Genomic DNA, 21300 nt, shown 5'->3' on the forward strand with positions numbered 1-21300 from the left:
CTTTTTGTCTCATTTTCAGCTTTTTTTTCCTCATGACAAGCCTAGGATACTGTAATGCAATGAACTATTAACATGTTTTAATGGTTCATATACAGCTTCTTCTTATTCATATGGCTTTATGGAATTTTGTCCTTTAGTTTTTTATTTCAGTCTCCAGACATCAGAACCAGCCATATTAACCTCAGAGCGGCATCACAAACCCCAGTTGGGTTCTTTTTTTCCTTTTCCACATCCGTCGTTCATCTGTCCGGCCTTCAGGCCTGGATAGTCCGTGTCAAACTGACAGAGCGCAGGGTGCAGCAGCGCCCTCTAGAGTTTGTTTGGAGAGCTAGCAGCAGTTCTGGTGCTTTTTGAAAACTCCCAAACCACCCAAAAACCTCCCCAAAGCCAAGGGAGAAGCAGATGATCATCACATTTGGGAGGGGAGACTGGAAGAGGGCCCCCTGGTGGCCATCTGCTGTATCCGCAGCCCCACAGCAGCTCCTCAAACCAGTCACTGCTGTGGGGAATCTTCTTCTATATATTCTGTAGCTCGTGTTTTTTTGTCTTTTAACCTCGTAAACAATTGATTACATCAACCTCTGAAATTGACCCAGATCTCCCTGAAGTGAAACCAACAAGACATAAAAGGGGAAAAAAAGAGCAGTTACAGCTTTGCAAACATTTTTCCCCATCCATTCTAAGGAAGAAAAAAAACACTGACAGGACTGTTCAACATCCACCTGCTGAGTTTTACAAAAAAAAAAAAAATGGACCAAGAAAGATACATTTTAGGCATTTTCTTGAGCCTATTCATTTGACAACTTTCAATGAGATGTGATTAAACTGTTTGACAGCAAGAGTTCTTCAATCCAGAGAGAAAATTTTTATGGAAGCTACAGAATATCCACAAATGTATTAAGACTGAAGGATATTTTATCTTGGTGTTAAAGTAGAATTTATTCCCAAACTATGAACACTCTTTAACTGGCAGAACGTTTCATTTAGAATTAGTTCAACTCACATTTGTGTTTCTTGGCAAATATCTTTAGTCCAAAAAAAAAAAAAAAGTGTAGTAAATTATTGTGATTCCAACTGAAAACCCTGATGTCAAACATTCCCTTTTGTGTTGTGAACAATGTTCCCGATTCGTGAAAATTCCACAAATGTGGTTTTTGTTTCTGACAACACCGTGACAGATGATCCCACCCCACCGACCACCATAACAATAACAATGCTAGAAACACTGCAAATGGAAATTAAAAAGCATTAACAGATAATCATGAGACCATTAAAAAAAAAAGGTTAAAGAATACATACATATGTAAGGCAAATTTATAATCTGTCCTATGAACAGTAAAACAAGCAGGAACAGGGAGTTGAAATCAATTCTCTTCATCTGTCAAATTCACATTTACATTAGTGGAGGAAAAATCCATTCCTCTTCTACTTGATATCGTTGAGGCAGACAAAGATCCACGAGATTATTAGAGTTACAGGGAGAGAAACGGAAGCAAGCGATCCTGAACGGATTCGTCCACAGCGAGGTGAGACGTCGAGCTGTGTGCCGCTTGTGTTTTCCATCGAGTCCACCCACACCGACACACAAAAAGTGTGTTGGAAAAGGTGCTTCAGCAGATGTGTGTGTGTGTGTGTGTGTGTGTGTGTGTGTGTGTGTGTGTGTGTGTGCAGGGGGAGGGGTTGGCCTTCACCATAATGTCCAACAAACCCCTCCCTATCCAGCTACGGCCCCCGTTTCCACCCAGAGAGCACCTTGCGACAAAGAGGGCGACGGCTCGTCCTCCTCGAACAAACCATCGCTCTTCAAGTTAATCCAGATTTGATGATTCCAGTCCTGCGTGACGTCACTGAGTGATGTCTGACGTTTGGATGGATGTCGATCGGATGGATGAGCGGAAGGTGGAGGGGGGGAGGGGGCAACATAAGTCAAGAGGAGTTCGCTCCCTTCCCGACTCTCTGCCCCCTTTGAGTGTTTTTGTTTTTTGTTTGTTTTAGCTGGGGGTGAGGTGATGAAATTCCAGCGTTTTAGCACAAAAAGCCACAACTTGCAAAAACACAGGGATGAAGGGAAGAATCACTGGACTTGTAACAGACCGGATGCCGCTTGGAAGACGGGAGTAAAGGTGATGGAAGGGGGCGGAGTTGTGAGAACAGTTTTGGCAGACGCAGCGCCACCTAGCGGCCTCTGTGACTGGATATATATAATGTTGTGATTTCAATGCTGTACAATAAGGTGGCGGGCACATGTTCGAAGCAGTACAACCATTAAAATAAGGCAACTTTTAATGATAGTGTCCATACTGAGGTCTTTTTCTCTCCACACATTTGGTTCTGTTTTTTTTTTTTTTATCCCCCCTTAGTGTCCCGCTGTTAAGTAAATTTTAAATTTTTCAGGGGGAAGGGGGGTGAGGGGGTTCTGCAGATATCTCAGAAATCTCCGTCGCTCAGTTCAAACCACTTTTGGTCCGTTTGGATGTAAAGGCGAGGCTTTACAGACTTGCTCCAATTCCACCATGTGCCGATGAAATCATACTAATCTGAAAGGCTAGGGCGAGGAATCGATTGTTCATCCAGCTCAAAGAGGGGGCCTGGTAAAGGGGGGGGGAAGGGGTCAGCACAGTAACAAAAATATATTAAATACCTAAAAGAAAATCCAGAATGACCATCTCTATCCTGTGGGTTTTAAAACAATGACACCCTTTTCATATATTTGATGTTTGCCTCATAGACCCAAAAAACAAAAAAAGTCTTCCAAATACTTGAAAAAAAAAAAAAAAAAAAAAACTTGCTTCTTGCTGCTGTTGAATGGAAAAAAAAAAAAAAAGTCAATGCAGCCCCCTCCCCCCTGCACCCGTGGAAAACCAGTGGTGGTGGTGACTTGCAGACGTGATTTGATTTGATCCGTAGCTGCGTTGGCGTGTGGAGCTACTTCAGTGTCTTGGCGTCTGGTGCGGGGTGAGGAGCAGCAGCAACAGCGGAGGCGCTTTTCTGGGAGGAGGGTTTGGCATCATCCTTGGTGGCGGTGGGGGCGTGGCTGGGGCCTGAGGAGGCCTGGCTCTGGGGGCGGCCAGAGTTTTGAGATGGGTGTCGGCGACGGCCACCGTCCCCGCTGGAGGAGTGTCGTCTGCGGCCTTCCTCCATCGGTGGCTGTGAACGGAGAACCACAGAGATCAGAGTCGTTCACCTCCACCATCGACCTCACATTAGAACTAAGCATTATTTTAGGCTTAAATATGTAAACAACAGTTAAGTTTAATTGTAATACTTATATTTATGTAAATATCAAATTTCCTATTTTTCTCTTTATATTTCATTTTTCATTCATTTGTGGTTTTATTCTTCCTGCCCTTTTCTCCACACATGCTTGTTGTATGTTGCTTCTGTTAACTGTGAAATTTCCCCATGCTGGGATAAATAAAGTCAAATCTTATCTTAATCTGTTAGAATGAAAACAAAAAAAGCAACCCGACATTAAAAACTCATAAACACTAATCCTAACCTGAAGGTATTGACGTAAATTCACTGCAGTTGAACAGTGACATGTTTTGAAAGGTGTCATTTCAGGATCTAAACTGACATCAAATTCCATTCCACTTACATCAATTCTGAAATCCTCCAGGCGCTTGAACTTGCTCAGGCACTCCTGCAGCTTGGGGTCGATCTCCAAAGTCTTGGCTTTGGAGTATTTAAGGAACGCCCAGAACTTCTCGAGTCCGTACAGCTGGCCTGTGAATGCAAGAAACAAATGTTAGACAAAAAACAGGGTGAATGTCACTGGAACTGTTCACATGACCATAAAAATCTGATAACTGTTAATCAGATCTAATGAGTTTACATGCACTTAGGAAAGGCAGATAATTAAAAACCCTGGTTTAGACGCTCCAGTCCATTATCAGATTTCTTTCGGAGTTCATACGTACATAGTGATGGTAGAATCAAACTTGTTATTATCTTCCGCTAACATTTGACTGTGTAACTTCTGTTTTGTATCATTCTAATTGTCCAGATTCTACCCAGATCTTTATTATGTACAGTGTTTGGTCTTGTGTTGTATTTCTTTTTTATTCTTGTTTGCTGTGGTATTTTATTGTTATTGTATGTGTGTGGTGATGCTGCTGCTACACTGTCATTTCCCAGTTTGGGAGAAAATCTATCTATCTATCTATCTATCTATCTATCTATCTATCTATCTAGATGTAAAAGAATGAAATAAATCAGATTAACCTGTGAACAGACGTCGGAGTATTGAGGAGAAATCCAGGTGTGTTAATCTGATTTCTCATAATCAGATTACTGCTGTTATCTGATGAATCATTTCAGATTATACTGTTTACATGATCCCGTGAATAATCTGGTACCTCCAGAAACTGGATAATGATTAGTGTGTCAGTGAATGAAATGAAGTGATGACAAAATGTATGGTGGACACCACAGACCGACAACAGACAGAGAACAAGGTCCTGTTTCTGCTCACCAGATTCATAGTCCTTCATAGTCTCCTCCTGGAAGTCCTTGAAAATATCTGGTCTGAACTTCTTCTCTAAACCGTAGCTGTAGTACCTGAACAGACACTCCAAACCGTACCTACGACACATTGACACAAAAACGTAAAGAGAAACACATACAAGTGGACTGTTAATGACGGGAATTGAATCCTCTCATCCTTATCAACTGTTCCACACTTACTGAATAAAACAGACTCATTATAAAACTCATTACGACAGGTGACCCTCTGTGACCCAAGAAAAGATTCTGCAGTCCACTCATCATCGTGTAAAGCTCTCACCTGTATCCTTCTTTGCCGTCCTCCACCACTAGCTGTCTGAACTCTTCGTACATCTTCCTGTTGAAGTGATCCCTCAGGAAAAATGACCAGAAACGGAACAGTGTGTTCATCTCCTGCGATTGGCCGATTCCCAGCCGTTTCCGCTCTGTGATTGGTGATAAAGCCATCAGTCAAAAAGAGATAAAAAAACAAACCTTTACAACCTAAGTACTTTCACGTTGTCCTCCATAAATGTGGCAAAATACAACTGACAGCGTTTATTGATTTTCCACCAGAAGGGGAAGAAAGAGAACAACACAATACAACATGTCAGGTCATCAGTGTTGAGTGTACCGTTTAGGCAGCGCCGGCGATACTTGTGGTAAACATGTTGCGTGAAGCCGTTCTCCTTGAGCAGCTCGTGGGATGGGTGCTGGAACTTGGGGAGGGACTGGGGTGTGCAGCCGATGTTACCCAGTGCAGGGGTGCCCTCTGAGGGGCTGGCGTTGGAGCTGAGGGGGGAGGAGAAGAGAAAGGAGGAGGATAAAGAGGAAGAGGAGGAAAAAGGAGGAGGAGGAGGAGGATGAGGAAGACAAGGAGCAGTAAGAAGAGGAGGATTAGGATGAGAACGAGGAGGAAAAGGAGGAGGAGGAGAAATCCACTCAGTCACGATAATCCCTCAGTTTTGGAGTTTAATCTCTTCCTAAAATGCCTTTTGTGTGACGTCTGCTACAGTTTATTACAGTCAAGGATGTACCCGTTTACTGGTTGAACTAATGAGGTAAATCACTGTGGGTTTTTCTGTTGTGTGTCGTCTGTGCAGTGAGTCTGACCTGACAGAGGCAGTGCGGGAGCGATGCTCTCTGGAGTCCATCACCCAGCCAACATGACACTCCATGGGCGGGTTGGAGCTGTGTCTGGTCTTTCTCTTCCTGGGGGTCTACAGTGTTATGGGGAGGGGATTACTATTTGGTTTACAGGTGGAGCAATAAGATTAAGACTGTCACTGAGCACTTCATTTGAGGTGAATGAAGCTGTGTGCGTACCTTGGCGTCGACTGGTCGACTTTCCTTCACCACAGGGTAAAACCGCGGCGTCATGGTCGCGTCTTTCCGGTGAGGTGTGCGTGGCGTGCGGGGCGTGCGGGCACTGCGGTAATTGGGCGAGTCAGGCACAGTAGTTGGGAGTGAGCGGGCTGTCGAGGAAGGTTCAGGGGCACCAAACAGTTTGTTGGCCAAAGCGTCTGTGGGGACTGAGGAGGAAACATGGACATTTACATTTCTCTGGTTTGGACACTTTCACACACACTTTTCTAGACGTCATTACTGAAATGATTTACTCTTTAGGTCTGATGTAACTCAGGTTCTCTTCTTCAACTGCGTGGTTGAAAGTGAAGCTTCATGCTCGTAAATAGGTATGCCTGTATCAAATGGTGTCAAGCGTCACTGTCTTTATACTTTCATGCTTCCATTGCTTGGGAACAAGCGTTTGTCAGTCTATCGACCAGAGGGCGCTGCTCTTAACATACTGGCCGAATACCAGGAAGAAGAGTGAAGTTTTTTGAGAAGAAGAAAAAAGTCAATAATAACAATCATGGTGACGACAGAAGAGGTGTTAGTTAGGTATTATTAGTTGTCATAAATACTTTGGTAGTTTTTTACTAACACAGACAGTTGCACTTTGAAAAGTTCAGCAATTTCTGGAAATGATTCTCTTCAAATCTCAACATTGCCTCCATGGTTCCTGGTGGTACCATTTGGGTATGCATCTGCAAGCTCCCAGAGAACAGACAGAAATACAGACGTATTGAACGTAGACGAACAAAGACGGACAGAACACTCCATCCTTATACGTATACGCTTTCAACGTAGAGCATAAATGGGCCTCAAGTCACAACAGCTTTATTTATTCCTCACTGTGCAAAGCCTGTGATTGATGATACACTTACGTGTGCAATAAAGTTGCCTCCATAGAGGCACGTCGGCTAGAGTTTCTCAACTTGATGTATGGTTGCTTAGGAACCACTTAATGCCAGATAAAGTAAAAAATAGGCACAGAAGGGTTACTCCCGAAAACAACCCAAACAGTGGCCTAACAGACCAACAGTAACATGTACTGAGCCAAAGCCTGAAAATAACATTTGACGGTGTTTAATAATGAAGGATATGAGAGTGAACTGTTACAGCTGTGGGTTTAAAGTGACAATGCTTGTACAATACGACTCCAGCAGCGCTTGGTTTCCTCACAAAATCTGCAAATTTACAACTGACGTCACAGACAATCATGACCTCACAAGTCCATATTTAATCATCATGAACATTTGGACATGATTTGTTGCTCTCAGTCCAATATTTGATGCTTGACAGGTAGAATTTCAGTAAAATATTTTTTTAGTGCCTTGATGTAAGATTAACAATTACAAATTATATTTCAAAACAGAGAAATTGGTGAGCAAAGTTTGGATCATAATCTGTGGTCACTCACTCTGTTGTGGCCGTGGAGGGCCTGGGGGGACTTCCTGGTTGGGGTCAACGGGGGGTTCAGGAGTCAGGCAGTTAAACTGCTCGCGGCTGATCAGGTGCACCTTCTTGAAGTTCTCCACCTCTTGCTGAAAAAAGGAAAAATAATAATGCCAAAATGAGGCAAAAATTACAAAGCAGACATTTTGATTGCATTCTTTATGTTTTGCCCAATACAATCATAGGAAATAATGAAAAAAAGTTATACTTTTCACAATTTAATAGTCACAACTGCTTGAGGATGACTTTAGATTGATTTTTAGATTTTCTTTTTATACTATTCTGAGCGTTTCCAGATCCACTTCATATATTGGCAAAAAAGTATCAAGGATACGAAGTTCTAAAGTTCCATTTTCTTGCAATTACAGTGGGCTTCAAATGTGTTACTTTCTACTTTATTCAACTAAAAGCTATAAATGCTCTTTTCAAACGTGATGTTGAATTTATGCTGAACACTAACAGCTGCAGCGCTATCAGTACAAATTTCATCCAGAAGCACATTTAAAAGCAAGACATTAACTTGATGATTCAAATCATTATTTTAAACCTGTAAAATTTTATGTAAGAGACACGAGACCTAAAAGTCACATTAATGGATATTATGCTTTAAGTGATGGATATCAGGTCAGAAAATAACTGATCAGATTTTTAGGTTAAATACAACAGATACAAAGAGGAAACAGGCACTTGAAATTAAAAAGCATAGGAAAGAATTTTTGACCTTTTTTGCAGCAGTCTGGAGATTGAGATGCAGCAGCAAAACATGGCTGCAAAAAACGCTCCTTTCACCTTCATGTCGCCTTTACTCTGACTCTCAACACAACTACACTGGCTGACCAGAAACAGCTTTATTTCAATACAAACCCTGAATTTTCCACAGGTAAAGAGCCTGTGACATGGCAGAAAAACACCTGCTGTGTCTAAAAGCACTGGTTTGAAATCACCTGTCTCTGAAATAGTCTCAAGCGCCACTCACTCGTGTCCACGTGTCCTCACATGTTTGATCGTCCATCTCCATTTCCCCCCGAAGTACATCGGCTTAACCCCTCAGGCCGAGGCCGAGGGTGCAGGGGTTTATTTATAAACACGGCTCCCATGTTCCACACACCACTGGATGTGTGCTGGCGAGCACGTGAAGGTCCCACAAAGAGCTCAACAATGCCACAATGGACAGAAAACAAAACTAAACAAACCCTCTCTCCTGGACAGGAGCTTTCTGTTCTGTGTCTAGTTTCCATATCCAGAAACAGCTGTGACTGAAGAACAGGTCCACTCGTCATCTGACTTCAGTCACATACACCTCCAGAAGCTGTCAGAAGAGGCTGCCTTGAGTTATGGGTCATTGTGGGCTGCTATTGGAGACTCATTGTGTGCCGAAATGTTACCAGGCAAATTAGAGATGGCAGAGATCATGTGACCGTAAAACTCAAAGGAATGAGGGATGACAACTTCAGCTTTAAACTGAACCCTAAAGTGAAATATCACTGGAAGTTACTTTTACAGGAATCATTCTAGCCTCATTCACTTCACTAAAACCTCTAGTAAATTATTCCTCTGTTTATAAGATTTCAGGGGTGACATTTTGATCTGTTATAGCAAAAAAACATAAGTGGGAATGATAAAGAAAAAATGGCTGCATCACATGTAAGTGGATCAGGCTCAGGCCTTGTTCCGGCTCATGTTAGTTCACTTGAATGACCTCCTTGGGTATCTAAATGAAACAGAACCATTTTTTAATATATGTGCAATCTGTAAGTAACATCTGTGCTTTGTCTGAGTTCACAAGCCACCACGTCCACTGTGAAAACTGTCTATAGAGGCTTTTAAGTCTGCTGTTGTTGTCTTTGATTGACATGTGGGGCTGAGCGCTTCTTTGTTGAGTTGAACTTTCTGAGCTTCTTTTCACTGAATAGAGCAAGCTTTTTCCTGACAGCCTTGACTGTGTTATGGTTCAGGAGTTACAATAAGGAGGTAAAGGTTTTACACAGATTTTTGAAGACATTTAAAACTCAGCATATGGTAGCAACACTACTGATGTAATGTTTTATTAAACTGTTGTACAGTGAGCCCACTAATTACTGCTTACAAATTACAATAAGATGACTTTGAACATCTTAAGCAGATAGATAGATAGATAGATAGATAGATAGATAGATAGATAGATAGATAGATAGATAGCCGCCTAATTGCAAGTGTGGTCAGTGTGTTCACCAAGTTAGTATTAGTGTTAGCTCCTCATATTTCAACCCTCTTGTCCAAATATGGTGACTTTTGGTTCCAAAAAGCTAATGTAGCTAAACTTGAGGCTTCAAAACCATCCACAAACACAGAGTGACAATAGCTACACTACCTCTTTAACATAGTTCATAGTACTATAGAATGGTTAGAGTTGAGTATTTCTATTTCATTTGTTTATTACAGGGTTCCAGTACATTTGAAATTTCAAAATTCCATACTTTTTCCAGGCCCTACTTTCCAGATGTCTTGGTAAAAAAATTCCAACCAGCCAACCAGTCTTTATATTTGGGATTTATGAGCCAGTTGTCAGAGAATTTACATCCACCCATTATTAGTTCTGCCAAAAATCATAACATGTTGAACAGCTCGCTCACGAACAGAGTGTGGACATCACCTGTCTGTCAAAGCAGCAGTGAAACTTGACAACACCTGGGTGGGCCTTAAAATTGGTTGGAGGATAAGAGCAGCTTGTCAATCTGCCCAAATGTTTTCTGGGAGGTGTAGCCTACTGTATGTGCTCTCACACAAACATTTTAGCTGCACTGGCAAGCACCTTAAAAAAACAGATCAACCCATTTCTTTTTTTTTTAGATATTCAGAACTTTATGTTTTAGAAAATAGAACAGTGGTAACAGTCTTGGACACATGAATATTTTTCCATACATTTGTTTCCATTTTCCATAATTTTCCCAGACCTGGAAATTTACAGAATCAAATTCCATACTTTTCCATACTCTCCATATTTGAGTAGGAGCCCTGTTATTCTGATAAATGATTATAGTTTCAATATCCAGGGTAAGAAATCATCTTTCATAGTTTATTTTTCACACTCAAGAGACTGGAGTGTTACTACAAAATCATCCATTCAATTTAATTTAATTTAATTTAATTTAATATAATTTAATATAATTTAATTTAATTTAATGCCCTTTAGATGCAAGAAATAACAAATGAAACCTGAAGCCCTGTGAGGTGACTTTGTTGTGATACTGGGCTCTATAACTAAAACTGAATTGAACTGAAAAGTGGTTTGAGCCTGAATGTAGCACCCTCAACCTCTCATCCATACATTGCTGTATTACCAGACAGAACAGCCTCAGCTTGAACATAAACTACTCTAAATGGCAACCTCACCTTAATGGTGGCGTATTCGGGCTCATACGTGTCGTCCCACAGGTCCTGCTCATAATAGAAGAGGCCGTCGTTGATGACTTTAGCCAGCTCATTGGTCAGCTTGGCCCGTGATGTGTGGTGTCCGGTGCGGTCGCCACCTGGGTGCTTCCTCAGGTACGGTGGTGTCTGCGTCACGATCAGGATCTTGTTGACATCGTGGTCGTCGATCTCCCCGTCTGTTTCCTCGTCTGACCAGTCGGTGAAGGTGTTGCGCCGTCCATCCATCTGCTCCATCTCCTCGTCGAACATGAAGTCCAGCTCCTCTGGTTCGTCCTGCTCTCCATCCTGGTCACAGGGAACAGGTACATGATGAAAAACACTTCATATCAATGAAATTTGTGACTGAGCAGGAAAATTAGAGAAGTAGAAACAGTAGAAATAATGCAGACAAACTAAATTCAAGGATAGCTACTTTGTTAATTGATCCAATTAATTACATGTCAAGTAAAAATGGCAAAACAGTAAAATTTGGTTCCTGTTTGTAAAATGTGAAATTCAGATTCTTTTTCTGATTTTTAAATTATAAAGTAAATATTTTTGTGCTTTTAAACTTCTAGTGAGACAACTTTGATACACTGGACATTGGGAACTTCTCTAGTACATTTCCTGCAACTTTTTATAATACCTGAATGGAGCAATTGTAACATACACTTTCCCCCTGGGATTAATAAAGTATTGTGATTCTGATAATTGAAAAATGTAGAGGTCTGGCTCTAAACAGTTTCTCAAAACAATTGTCATGTATAGTTACAACTACATGTTGTCAGATAGCGAATTTTTAAGGTCCAACACAATAATGTAGCTTTGAGCAGGAAAAAGATGATTAATCTTCCGATATCCTGCCATTGTCAAGCATTCTCCATTGTTGACTAGTAGAAAGTAAACTAAAAACAACTAAGTAATATCATAAGAACACAGCAGGAAACACCCAAATAAACAAACTTGTAATTCTAGATCAGAAGTTTTTTTTTTTAGCTCTACTTCTAGTTTAAACTAGACATTCCTTTCTTGCTCACCTTATTTACTGGGGTAACAGGAGAGGGCGAGAGGCCGGACTGGGGCACTGGGGAGCGAAGTGAGTCATCCTTTTCCTTCTGCTGCTGTAATAAAGGAGCCCAACATCAGTCAAACACCGACAGGAGGGAGGAGCAAGAGGAGGAAGAGAACAGATGGATGGGATGTGCAGACCAGGTTGGAAAATAAAGAATGAGATGAAGAAAGGAGAAGGCCAAGTCATTTTTGAAGTGATGTAAAGTTAAAAAAAAAATTTAAACTTGTAGAAATAGTCAAAATAAAATGAAAGGATTAAAGGATTGTTCTGTGATGATCTGTACAAACTCTATATCAAACATGAAGAAGGCCAAAAAAGGTGTCAAAAAACTGTTATCTTAATTTGATCTACGAAACATAACTACATTTTTTATTTGAGCAAATACAAAATTGAAGAAGAAAAATAGCTGCACATCACTTTCTCCATAATATTTTGGCCTGTTTTATTTGGTTTTGCTGAGATCAGAGTTGTAATAGTCCTCTCCAATGTTGTATTGTCAGAGAAGAGACATGAAAAGCTCATCATTTCTGCAGCAGTTTCAGTTGTCTTCAGAGACTGAAATTACATCCACAGTATCAGTGTTTTAAGTCATGTTTATATCTTTTTTGGGGGTTGTGTTTCGCTTCCACAACGCTCTCACAGGGATACTTTAAATGAATCATTAATCCATCTGAGGTGATATTTCATTAAATCTGTGTGTGCTGCAGATAAACATGAGTATATTGTGTGTTGCACACTGTGTAGGTAATGTTTTGTTGGGACACTGACACAGATGTTTATGGGCTGTGGATGTAGTCGGGGAGTTTGGTTCTTTGAGTTTCAGCTTCACCTTCTCTGTGCTGACCTTGGGTCTGGCTGGGGACGGTCGGGGCCTTTTCTTGACCTCGATCCAGGACTCTGAGTCCAGGTCTGGGAGGCTGGCAGACAGTCCTTTAGGCATCGTCTTGAGGTTGGAAATGTCGGGTTCAGTCTTGGTCTGTTGTTGCACTGAGGTGGACGCTCTGGGAGATCCTGCAGCCAACACACATTTCAGATTAATGTGATTAACATTTTTAACTGGATCAGAATAGCATTGATAAATTGTTCCTTGCTTCATTCCTGCTTTTCTGTAACTTTGTAACTTAAGTTTTCTAACAGCTGATAGCAGTGTTTACCTGTAGGCTCCTCGACCATCTGTCGTGGGACGAACTCAGGACAGTTAATGAGTTGAGAGAAGTCAGTGTGGGTGTGGTTTGGCATCGTCAGGCCTGGCAGAGGCCACTTCTCTGGCTCCACCTTACGACGGATCTTCATGTCAATAATCTCCACCTCCTTGCTGTCCTTCAAAGCCTAATGAAGGACAATCAGAGGGAAAGCACGTAAGTTTCATTGTGAATGAAAGAATGCATGGGTCACAGAGAGGGAAAATAAAAAACTAAACATCATCATAGTGACCTATTTGCCTCATGTTGAGGTACAATTCAGCTCACGATATGTAGAATACTTTCAACTTTGATTTAATATTATTGCAAATCTAACTGATGCTTAATTTTTTTCATATTTGCTAAAATTGTCTTTTTGTTATAAAAAAAAAAAAAAATTTCGTAAAATCAGTAACATGAGGATAAATATCTTTCTCTGGTTTGACTTTTTGTCCAGTCTTGTTCATGATGATAAAAAGACAAAGGGGCTTACATCCAGGATGAGGTTGATGTCTGTGGTGAGTGCCTGGACCCTGTGGAAGCTGGCAATGAGTCCGATGGGTAGGAAGCCCTCCTGATCCATCTTCCTCCTCAGGAAGAAATCACGTTCCAGGTTGTCCAGGCTGAAGTAGTACTCACTACAGGATGGGCAGACGACACACATCATTGGCAATAAAACAGAGCTCATTTGTACAAATCACCCGTTTTAGTCTTAAAAAATTAAAAGATTGTTGACAAAATAGTCTGTGCTTTAATTAAAGTGTCCTGTGTTTTTTTGTATATTAAAATTTCAGGGATTGGTCTGTCTTTTAAATGTAGGATCTTGACATTTACATGTAAAGATAAAGAAAGGAAAGAGAGAAAAGAAGAGAACATTTCACTCAATCTTACGGTGTCTGTACAGCTTAATATAAATTTGATCTAAAGTGGTGGCGCATATGGAAAACATTACCAGAAAATACTTCCTTCATTTGGTGCCAAAAAACTCGCATCAATTTTATCTATAAAATGCAACTGAAATTTTTTGTTTGCAAATGCAGAATTGGGGAAGGATTTTTGTTTCCAGTGCTGTAATGTTTTGCTCCAAAAAACACACACACACAAAAGAAAATTTAAAACAAAAGTTACCACATAAGTGCCTATAATTGCGTTTTTTAATTTGGTTGATTGGAGAAAAAAATACAGTGAAGAAAATCCACTTTGACTCTCTTCGGCTATTGTGGCTGCTTTTATCGCTTTCTCTCTGATATTTTTGGCCTGTTTCATTTGTTTTTGCTGAGATCAGAGTTGTGAAAGTCCTCTCCAATGTTGTATTGTCAGAGAAGAGACATGAAAAGCTCATCACTTCTGCAGCAGTTTCAGTTGTTTTCAACCCTGAGCCTTTAACACATGGGTGACAATAATGTCAGGTTTGAAAAAAGCCTTCGGTCTGACCACACTGTAGCCAAAAGTGACTTATGGAAAATGATTTGGCGTTATGGTGTCAGTCCTACAGAAGGGTAAAACTAGTCTTACATCTGCCTCTTGATGTAGTCCTTCAGCAGGTCGTGATCGACTGAGTAAAGGTCGTTGCTGCTCATGTTGTCGTAGTAGTAGGTCACAGAGTTGCCAAACTTCTGGCCGTAGGGTCCATCCTTCACATCGTAAGACTTGTAGCCGTAGTGGTAGTCGTAGTGGCCTTGATTGGACAGAAAATCAAAATTACAGGCATTTTATAGAGACATTTCAATCAAACAGTCAACTTTGAATCCATTTAGAGACTTCCAGTGAATAAGGCTGAAGTGTCCACAGTCACACAGACTTTCTTCAAATAACACCAAATAAAATAAAATGTATGAGAGTAAACTAGATACAACTTATTTGATTTCTGTACTGTAGATTTTGTAAATGTTGTGTTTGGTTGATGCTGTTAGCCATACCAGTAGACGGCATCTTCTTTATGTTACTACACTGTATATTATTCTAATATTTTATGCTATGTTTTTGTATTTACACACTGCACTGTCATATGTAGCTCAAAGATATAAATAGCAAATAAGTAAGACAGTTTAGGCATTAAAAGCAAATGTTATTTTCTAGGACTGACACAAATGAGAAGCTGTAAATGGCTAATGGAGACAAAGAAGCCGAAGAAACCTTAGTAGTGGAGAGGACACAAAAATGTAAGGACAAAAACTGAATAGAAAGGCGATTACTGTTTAATATTAGCAGTATATAAAAGAGGTATATATTTACAATACATTTAGGTATAAGTACAAGAAGTATAACATGATATTGAACTTACTTTCTGCAAATATCAGTTAATTTGACTCGGTACAGTTCGACTAACACTTACTAGTTCAGCTAATGTTAAAGCGAATATTTTTTTCTTTTGTCTATTTAAAAGGCCTTTCCAGATACCTGTATAAAAGTTAATCAAAAAAATATTATGTCACTGTCATATTTATTATTATTCATTGCAAAACACTTAAAATTAGTATAATGCTATCCAAGTTAGTCCTTCATTGAATTGCTGACAGCGCTATTTAAGATAATCCTAAAAGTAGCTGCCTGTGAATAAAACGTTGTGCTGCAACGTTAGCATACTGTTTGGCTTGTTATCCATTTTACCATTTAACCATTGGGGATTGTGCATATTCAACAGACAGTCTTTCTTTCTGAGATCATTCAAATTAACTTTTGTAAACTGCTTTTACATCAAAAGAAATATTTGGAATTCATTTACAGCACTGCCTCCATCTTTAACAATGGAATAATTGCCAAACGCACTCACTCTTCTGGTTTCTATTAAAATACTCCAGCTGAAATATTACAGTTTTTCAAAACTTGAAACATCAATTTGAGATTTCTCAAACCGGGTAAGGTTTACATTAGCAAGCACAATAAGGACACAACTAAATATTGAACACAAGATACAAACAGACATGTACACATACATCGATGATAAAGAAATTTATACCTAAGATGTTGTGTATTTAACAAATTGCTGCCTAGAGGGTTAATAAAGTTGCCATATTGTACTATTGCATATTGCATTGTATGATATGATTCAGAAAGATAAAGACAAGTGTTATAATAAGCAGAATATATACATAAAGAAATACAAACTCCAAACTTGTGTTCAAAGTGCTCATTACATAGGGGCACACATGCATGAGCAAAGTAAATACACACTATGACCTTTTCTTTAGTAGTGCCAAGAGTCAACAACTAAATATAATGAACACAATCGCTTCCTTAGACTACTCCTTTTCTCAAAAACATTACAAAGTGCCAAGGGAGGGGAGAGCTAAGGAGATGGGAGTGAGGAAAGAAGTCGCAGAAGGAGTTGGCAGAGAAAAGCAGCGGTAGGGATTAGGGTGGTCCAAAAAATTTTTTTTTAAGATTCTCTGGATTAGAACCCTGCATTTGGTTCCATATCTGGCCAAATTACTTCGGTCCAAATTTTATGCAAATTAATTCATATTTAGAGGTTGCACAAGACACATGAAGATTGCTCTATATACTATAACATAACTAGCCAAATGAATAACGCATATTAGAATAATTTGTAGTTTTATTCTCAAAATCAAACTGCAACTCGCATAAAAATGTTACTTAGACAGTCCAGCAACCACTGTTGCTTTACTGAAATTACAAAAAATGTTCCTGTGTTCTTTGACAACTTGAAGCAAGTACTGTTTCTGATCTTTATTTTTTGTTCGGCTACAGTTGAAGTCTTGAATAAGCTCCACCCCTCTGTCAGCAACATCATTGACAACTTTTGTGGAATGCAAAATTTTATCAGCCTTCTGAAAGTCTGCATCATCAGCCCAGTCTTCTAGAGGACTTCTTAAGAATGTTTGCGGCAGATCCAAAGTTTCAAAGAAACACATCGTGCTGGTGATGACAAAATCACTGATCTGCTTCCCTTCATAATCTGCTTGATTAAGGGCATCCCAATGCTTTAGTGGAACCTCTGAACCTTCATTTTCCATCATGTTGTGAACCATCAGCTGCTTCTGCTCTTGTGTTACACTGGAGTTGAAGAATGCCAGGCCAACCAATTCTTCACTCAAGTACCAAAGATGTCGGTGGCCTTACTTAATACATATATTGCTAGATGAAGCACTCAAACCTTGGTTTTGATAGTACTGCTGCTTCTCTTAGCAGGTCAGCTCAGCTATGCTGAAAATGCAAAATTAATCAATTTCCAGGAAACTTCCAGCAACTTGTGCAACCTCTAAAACATCTCCTTTTTCTTCCAAATTTTCCCCAAATCATCTTTTGAATGCCAAAACCTAATGTAGGGTTCTAATTGAGGTTATCTGAAACTTTATTTTTTACCATGATTGTTGGACCACCCTAGTAGGGATGTACTAATAGTAAGATGATGGGAACTGATTAGAACTTAGTGATTCCTGTTCCATTATCAATATCACTTATTGATTCAATTCTCTTATCAATTATCATTGTATTTGGGAATAAACTACAGTACCAAAGGCTTTGTTTGCATTACTCTTTACAAAAAAAAAAAAACAAAAAAAAAAACAGATCAGACCAGGTATCACAATTAGTATGACATTGTTCGACTGACCAATTTGGGAAGTCACCAAATTCCTGGATGTTATTAGCTAAATTTACTAGAAGAATTCACTGTTGATTACTTGATAAGCTTTGCTGAAGAAAACATATGTTTTACTCCTCCTTCAACCAGAACAAAGTTGACCATTTTCCACACAATAACCTGTAATTTTGTCCAAAATGGATATAACCAGATTGTGTAAAAGCCAAAACAAAGCACACAAATGTCAGGACTAAAAGTTTGTGTTTCAATCCTAAAATAAGAGCTGTAAAGGTTCTCTCCAATATAGTTTGGTCAAAGAAGAGAAATTAAAGCTAATGAATTCTGCAGCACATCAGCGTGTTTCACATGAACAACACATCTCCAATTTATAAATAAGGACTTAATCTCAAAGCCTAAAAATGTTATGCTCCGTTTTCCTATTTGCTGAATGTCATAAAACCGTTGTTTGTGGTTACAGGAACTTGTGCATCATAGCGGTAAAGGCCTACAGCGTGCTCCCTACACAAGTGTTGGTCTAGAAAGCCAAAGAATGATGACCACATTGAAAAGAGGACAGAAAAAGGGTGGCCACAGTGTATTTTTAGCGTTTTATTTCTGTGTGTGTATTTACATTTAAAAATAAGCATACCTCTCCCGCTTCCTCTGCCCCGACCTCGACCTCTTCCTCTTCCACGTCCACGACCTCTAAACCCGCCACGGAATGGTGCCCCCTCACTCTTCACGCTCGACACCTCGTCATGGTCGTCGCGCCACTCCCGCTCATATTTCTGACTGTGCCAGTCTGCAGAGGATACAACAACATTAACAGAATTTACAGGATTTACTGCAGATACTGGGTGATGGCTCCTGTAATTAAATAATTTTAAACCCTATGTGTTTTGCCAGTTGCGAAGCATTCCGTTTGCCCACTGAACACAAGAAACTGTTTTACTGCATACGTTTACAAACTAAACACTTGAAGCAGAAGTAGCAGATCAGTGAAATCAACAGAGATGTTTCTTTACATCCTGCTGCTGAGTCATGGACATTGTCTGCTTATACCCACAAGTGTGAAGCAATAAATCATCTGCACATCTACAGATGCAGAAAAACAAAACATGCATCTGCAATCTCCAGTTTCTGAATGTAAGTGATATTTCCTTGATTTTTAGTTTCTATTCTTGAAACACTGCAGCAGCACCTACCTACTACACACTGACATGCTAACAAAACAGACTGACCTCTGAGGTCGTTCCTTGCATTGGGAGGCAGCCGTGGGTTTTCATTCTGCCTGCTGTTGTTCCTGGAGGCTGAACGCTCTCTGGGACCCTCAGATTTCACCTCAATCATCAGTGGAACCCACTTCTGCTTGTTGCCTGTTGTAAAACACATAGAAATAGTAGGTAAATGATCAAATGAAGTACATTTTCATTTATTCCTTGTGGTTTTTGTACTTTTAAATGTGGGCGAATCTGGAAACCACCTGTTGTCATACATAAATAAACATGGTGGCCAATAATATTCATTTACCATTTATGAGACCTTCATTGTTCAGCTACCTTATGTAAGTTTTGCCAGCACAGAAATGGAGGCACACATACTTGGAGAGTCTATCATATCTCTGTTTATTCTTGACAGCCAGAATTGTGATAAATGTCAACACAGTTATGTGACAGCTGCATGAATTACATCATGACTGTCCAAACTAAGGTTTTGCAACCCACAGTGAAATTGGGTTCAAGTAGGAAAAGACTCTTATAAGTATATTGGCACTTCGTTAGCCTTGCCTAGTGAGGCCATATATCAATTTGAGCTAATTTTATTAAAAGTACTTCATGTGCTACTTTCTTTGATGAATTTCTGTATGTATACAGTGCAGAAATGTTGCATAACCTTGAATGAAAAAATGATTCAAATTCAATTGTTGAGCCTAAGATATTCTATTGAGCTTTATGCCATTGTTATTTGGAACAATGCAATTCTGACTATTTCAGTAAATTTGTAATTTGGACCTGAGTAGCACATTCTTTTTCAAAGCACTGAGTGAATGTCTATGCTGGTTTGATTTTGTTACATGTTACAACAAACAATTTAAAGGTATACCAAAAAACAGATTTATTAGGCCTGTTGACTTAATGTATGGTATCAACTCAGGTTTTCTGAGTAAAAGGAATTCAGAGATATTCAACAATTCCAGTTAATGGCAAGTCTCCCACTTGATTTGTATGAACTCTGATCCACAGTGTTGAAGAAGCAGCTGGACAAACTATCTGAATTGGGATAGGGAATACCAAACACTGCATTAGTACCAAAAATAAACACTTGTGTGGAAACAAACGCACTTTGGAAAACAGTGATTTCAGAGGATTTAAGCTTCTTTGGATTATTTTTCTTTTAATATTTAACTTTATTTTAAAGGGCCCAATTTTATTTTGTGTAAACTTAATGTTTATAATCTCCTGTCATTTGCAAACCAAAGTTGCAGTTTAACAAAATGTTGTGTCCGCAACATAGCTCCTAACGTACCTAGTGTGGTGTGTGGGTTACAGCTGCATTACAAAAAAGAAAAATAGGACCAATGGCCCTGTAGCTTACCGGCCAAATTAAAAGCTTTAGGAAATGTATCCAGATGCCATTTATTATCACCCAGTTATGTGTATTTATTATATTACAGAAATAGCCCATGTTTTGGTCATATTCCAATCAGATCTGTAAAAAATTAAAATTCCAACTTGATATCATTGACACTTAATGATTTATTGGATCAATCCATTTCCTATCTGTTATAATGAGAAAATTTTTCAAAGTCGCACCAAATCCAGAATCAGATACGGATCCAAATAATTTCATTAACTTTTGTTGCCATCATCATAAAGAAGCTGTATACCAAGTTTGAAGTCAATCGGAAGTGTAGTTTCGGAGAAGAAGATGATAGAAATTTTTGTGACGGATGACAGACGACGACGACGACGACGGACACCGCATGGCGACAATAGCTTACGGTCTGTCGGCCAGTAAGCTAAAAAGAAAGACAAACTACCAAAGCTGTATATGTAGCTGTATTAGGACCACATGAAGAAATGAGCCAATTCAGGATTGAAAAGATAAAGTTGATAAAGTGTGACTGAAGCACATGAGCAAAAGGGTACTTTAGTCTGCAGTATGAATGTGGCCTTATTGTCCTCCACATGGTAAAGACAGCTAATACTTTACATATGCATAGTTTTGAGGTTTTTGTTTATTAAATAAAGTGATGTAAAATATACTTTGTTCAGACTTGAATTAAGTTCAAACTTTGCATCATTTTGCTTCTTTAGATCCAGAATGGGGTCTTTTTAGTGATTTCATTAATTGATCTTTTACCTGACTGCCTAGATAAATGTATACACTTTGTATTTACACATTATATTATATACATTTCTTGAAGACCTGTATTTTTCTATACAACATATTAGTTGTGAGGTCTTCATATCAACAAATATTAGTTATTTCCCCATTCTTACAGTCATCACTTAGGGACAATTTACTACATAATGTTAAAATGGTAAAGTCATACACAGTGTTCAGTTCCCTCTCAACCTTGGGTTAGAATGTGTCAGTGAAGTGCTAATTAATGCTGTGAAACTGTTTGAATGGGAACAAAAAGATGCATGCAAAGATGTATTACACTACAAATGTGTTCCAACTATTTCAACAGTTTTCCTGTCAGGTGGCTTTCTTGGGGCTTCCTAAACTAAATAATGTTCAACTCATGCTGAGAGGATTCATGGGTCAACATCTCATTCCTGAAAATATGTGATCGAAGTCTTCAAAATGCTGCTGACTTG

At 39.3% G+C, this 21300-nt stretch overlaps 1 protein-coding gene across 3 annotated transcripts in view; it reads right to left on the reverse strand.

The window, feature by feature from the left end:
• Nucleotides 1-142: 142 nt before the first annotated feature.
• The window catches only part of larp1 (La ribonucleoprotein 1, translational regulator), a 66426-nt gene continuing 45268 nt past the window's right edge, over nt 143-21300 (reverse strand). For 2 of the 3 annotated variants that reach the window (XM_030153656.1, XM_030153658.1), the window contains exons 6-21: nt 18715-18849; nt 18123-18275; nt 14443-14605; nt 13421-13565; nt 12901-13075; nt 12576-12757; nt 11712-11795; nt 10657-10980; nt 7250-7373; nt 5812-6017; nt 5599-5705; nt 5120-5277; nt 4787-4931; nt 4475-4584; nt 3599-3726; nt 143-3147 (exon numbers count right to left, since the gene is read on the reverse strand). In XM_030153656.1, coding sequence (XP_030009516.1) covers nt 2926-3147; nt 3599-3726; nt 4475-4584; nt 4787-4931; nt 5120-5277; nt 5599-5705; nt 5812-6017; nt 7250-7373; nt 10657-10980; nt 11712-11795; nt 12576-12757; nt 12901-13075; nt 13421-13565; nt 14443-14605; nt 18123-18275; nt 18715-18849 — 2561 coding nt within the window. In that variant the 3' untranslated portion in view covers nt 143-2925. The remainder of the gene's footprint in view (nt 3148-3598; nt 3727-4474; nt 4585-4786; nt 4932-5119; nt 5278-5598; nt 5706-5811; nt 6018-7249; nt 7374-10656; nt 10981-11711; nt 11796-12575; nt 12758-12900; nt 13076-13420; nt 13566-14442; nt 14606-18122; nt 18276-18714; nt 18850-21300) is intronic. The other variant, XM_030153657.1, reaches the window with a different exon arrangement.

Source organism: Sphaeramia orbicularis, chromosome 14 (genome assembly GCF_902148855.1).
Source record: "Sphaeramia orbicularis chromosome 14, fSphaOr1.1, whole genome shotgun sequence".
Classification (NCBI taxonomy): Eukaryota; Metazoa; Chordata; class Actinopteri; order Kurtiformes; family Apogonidae; genus Sphaeramia; species Sphaeramia orbicularis.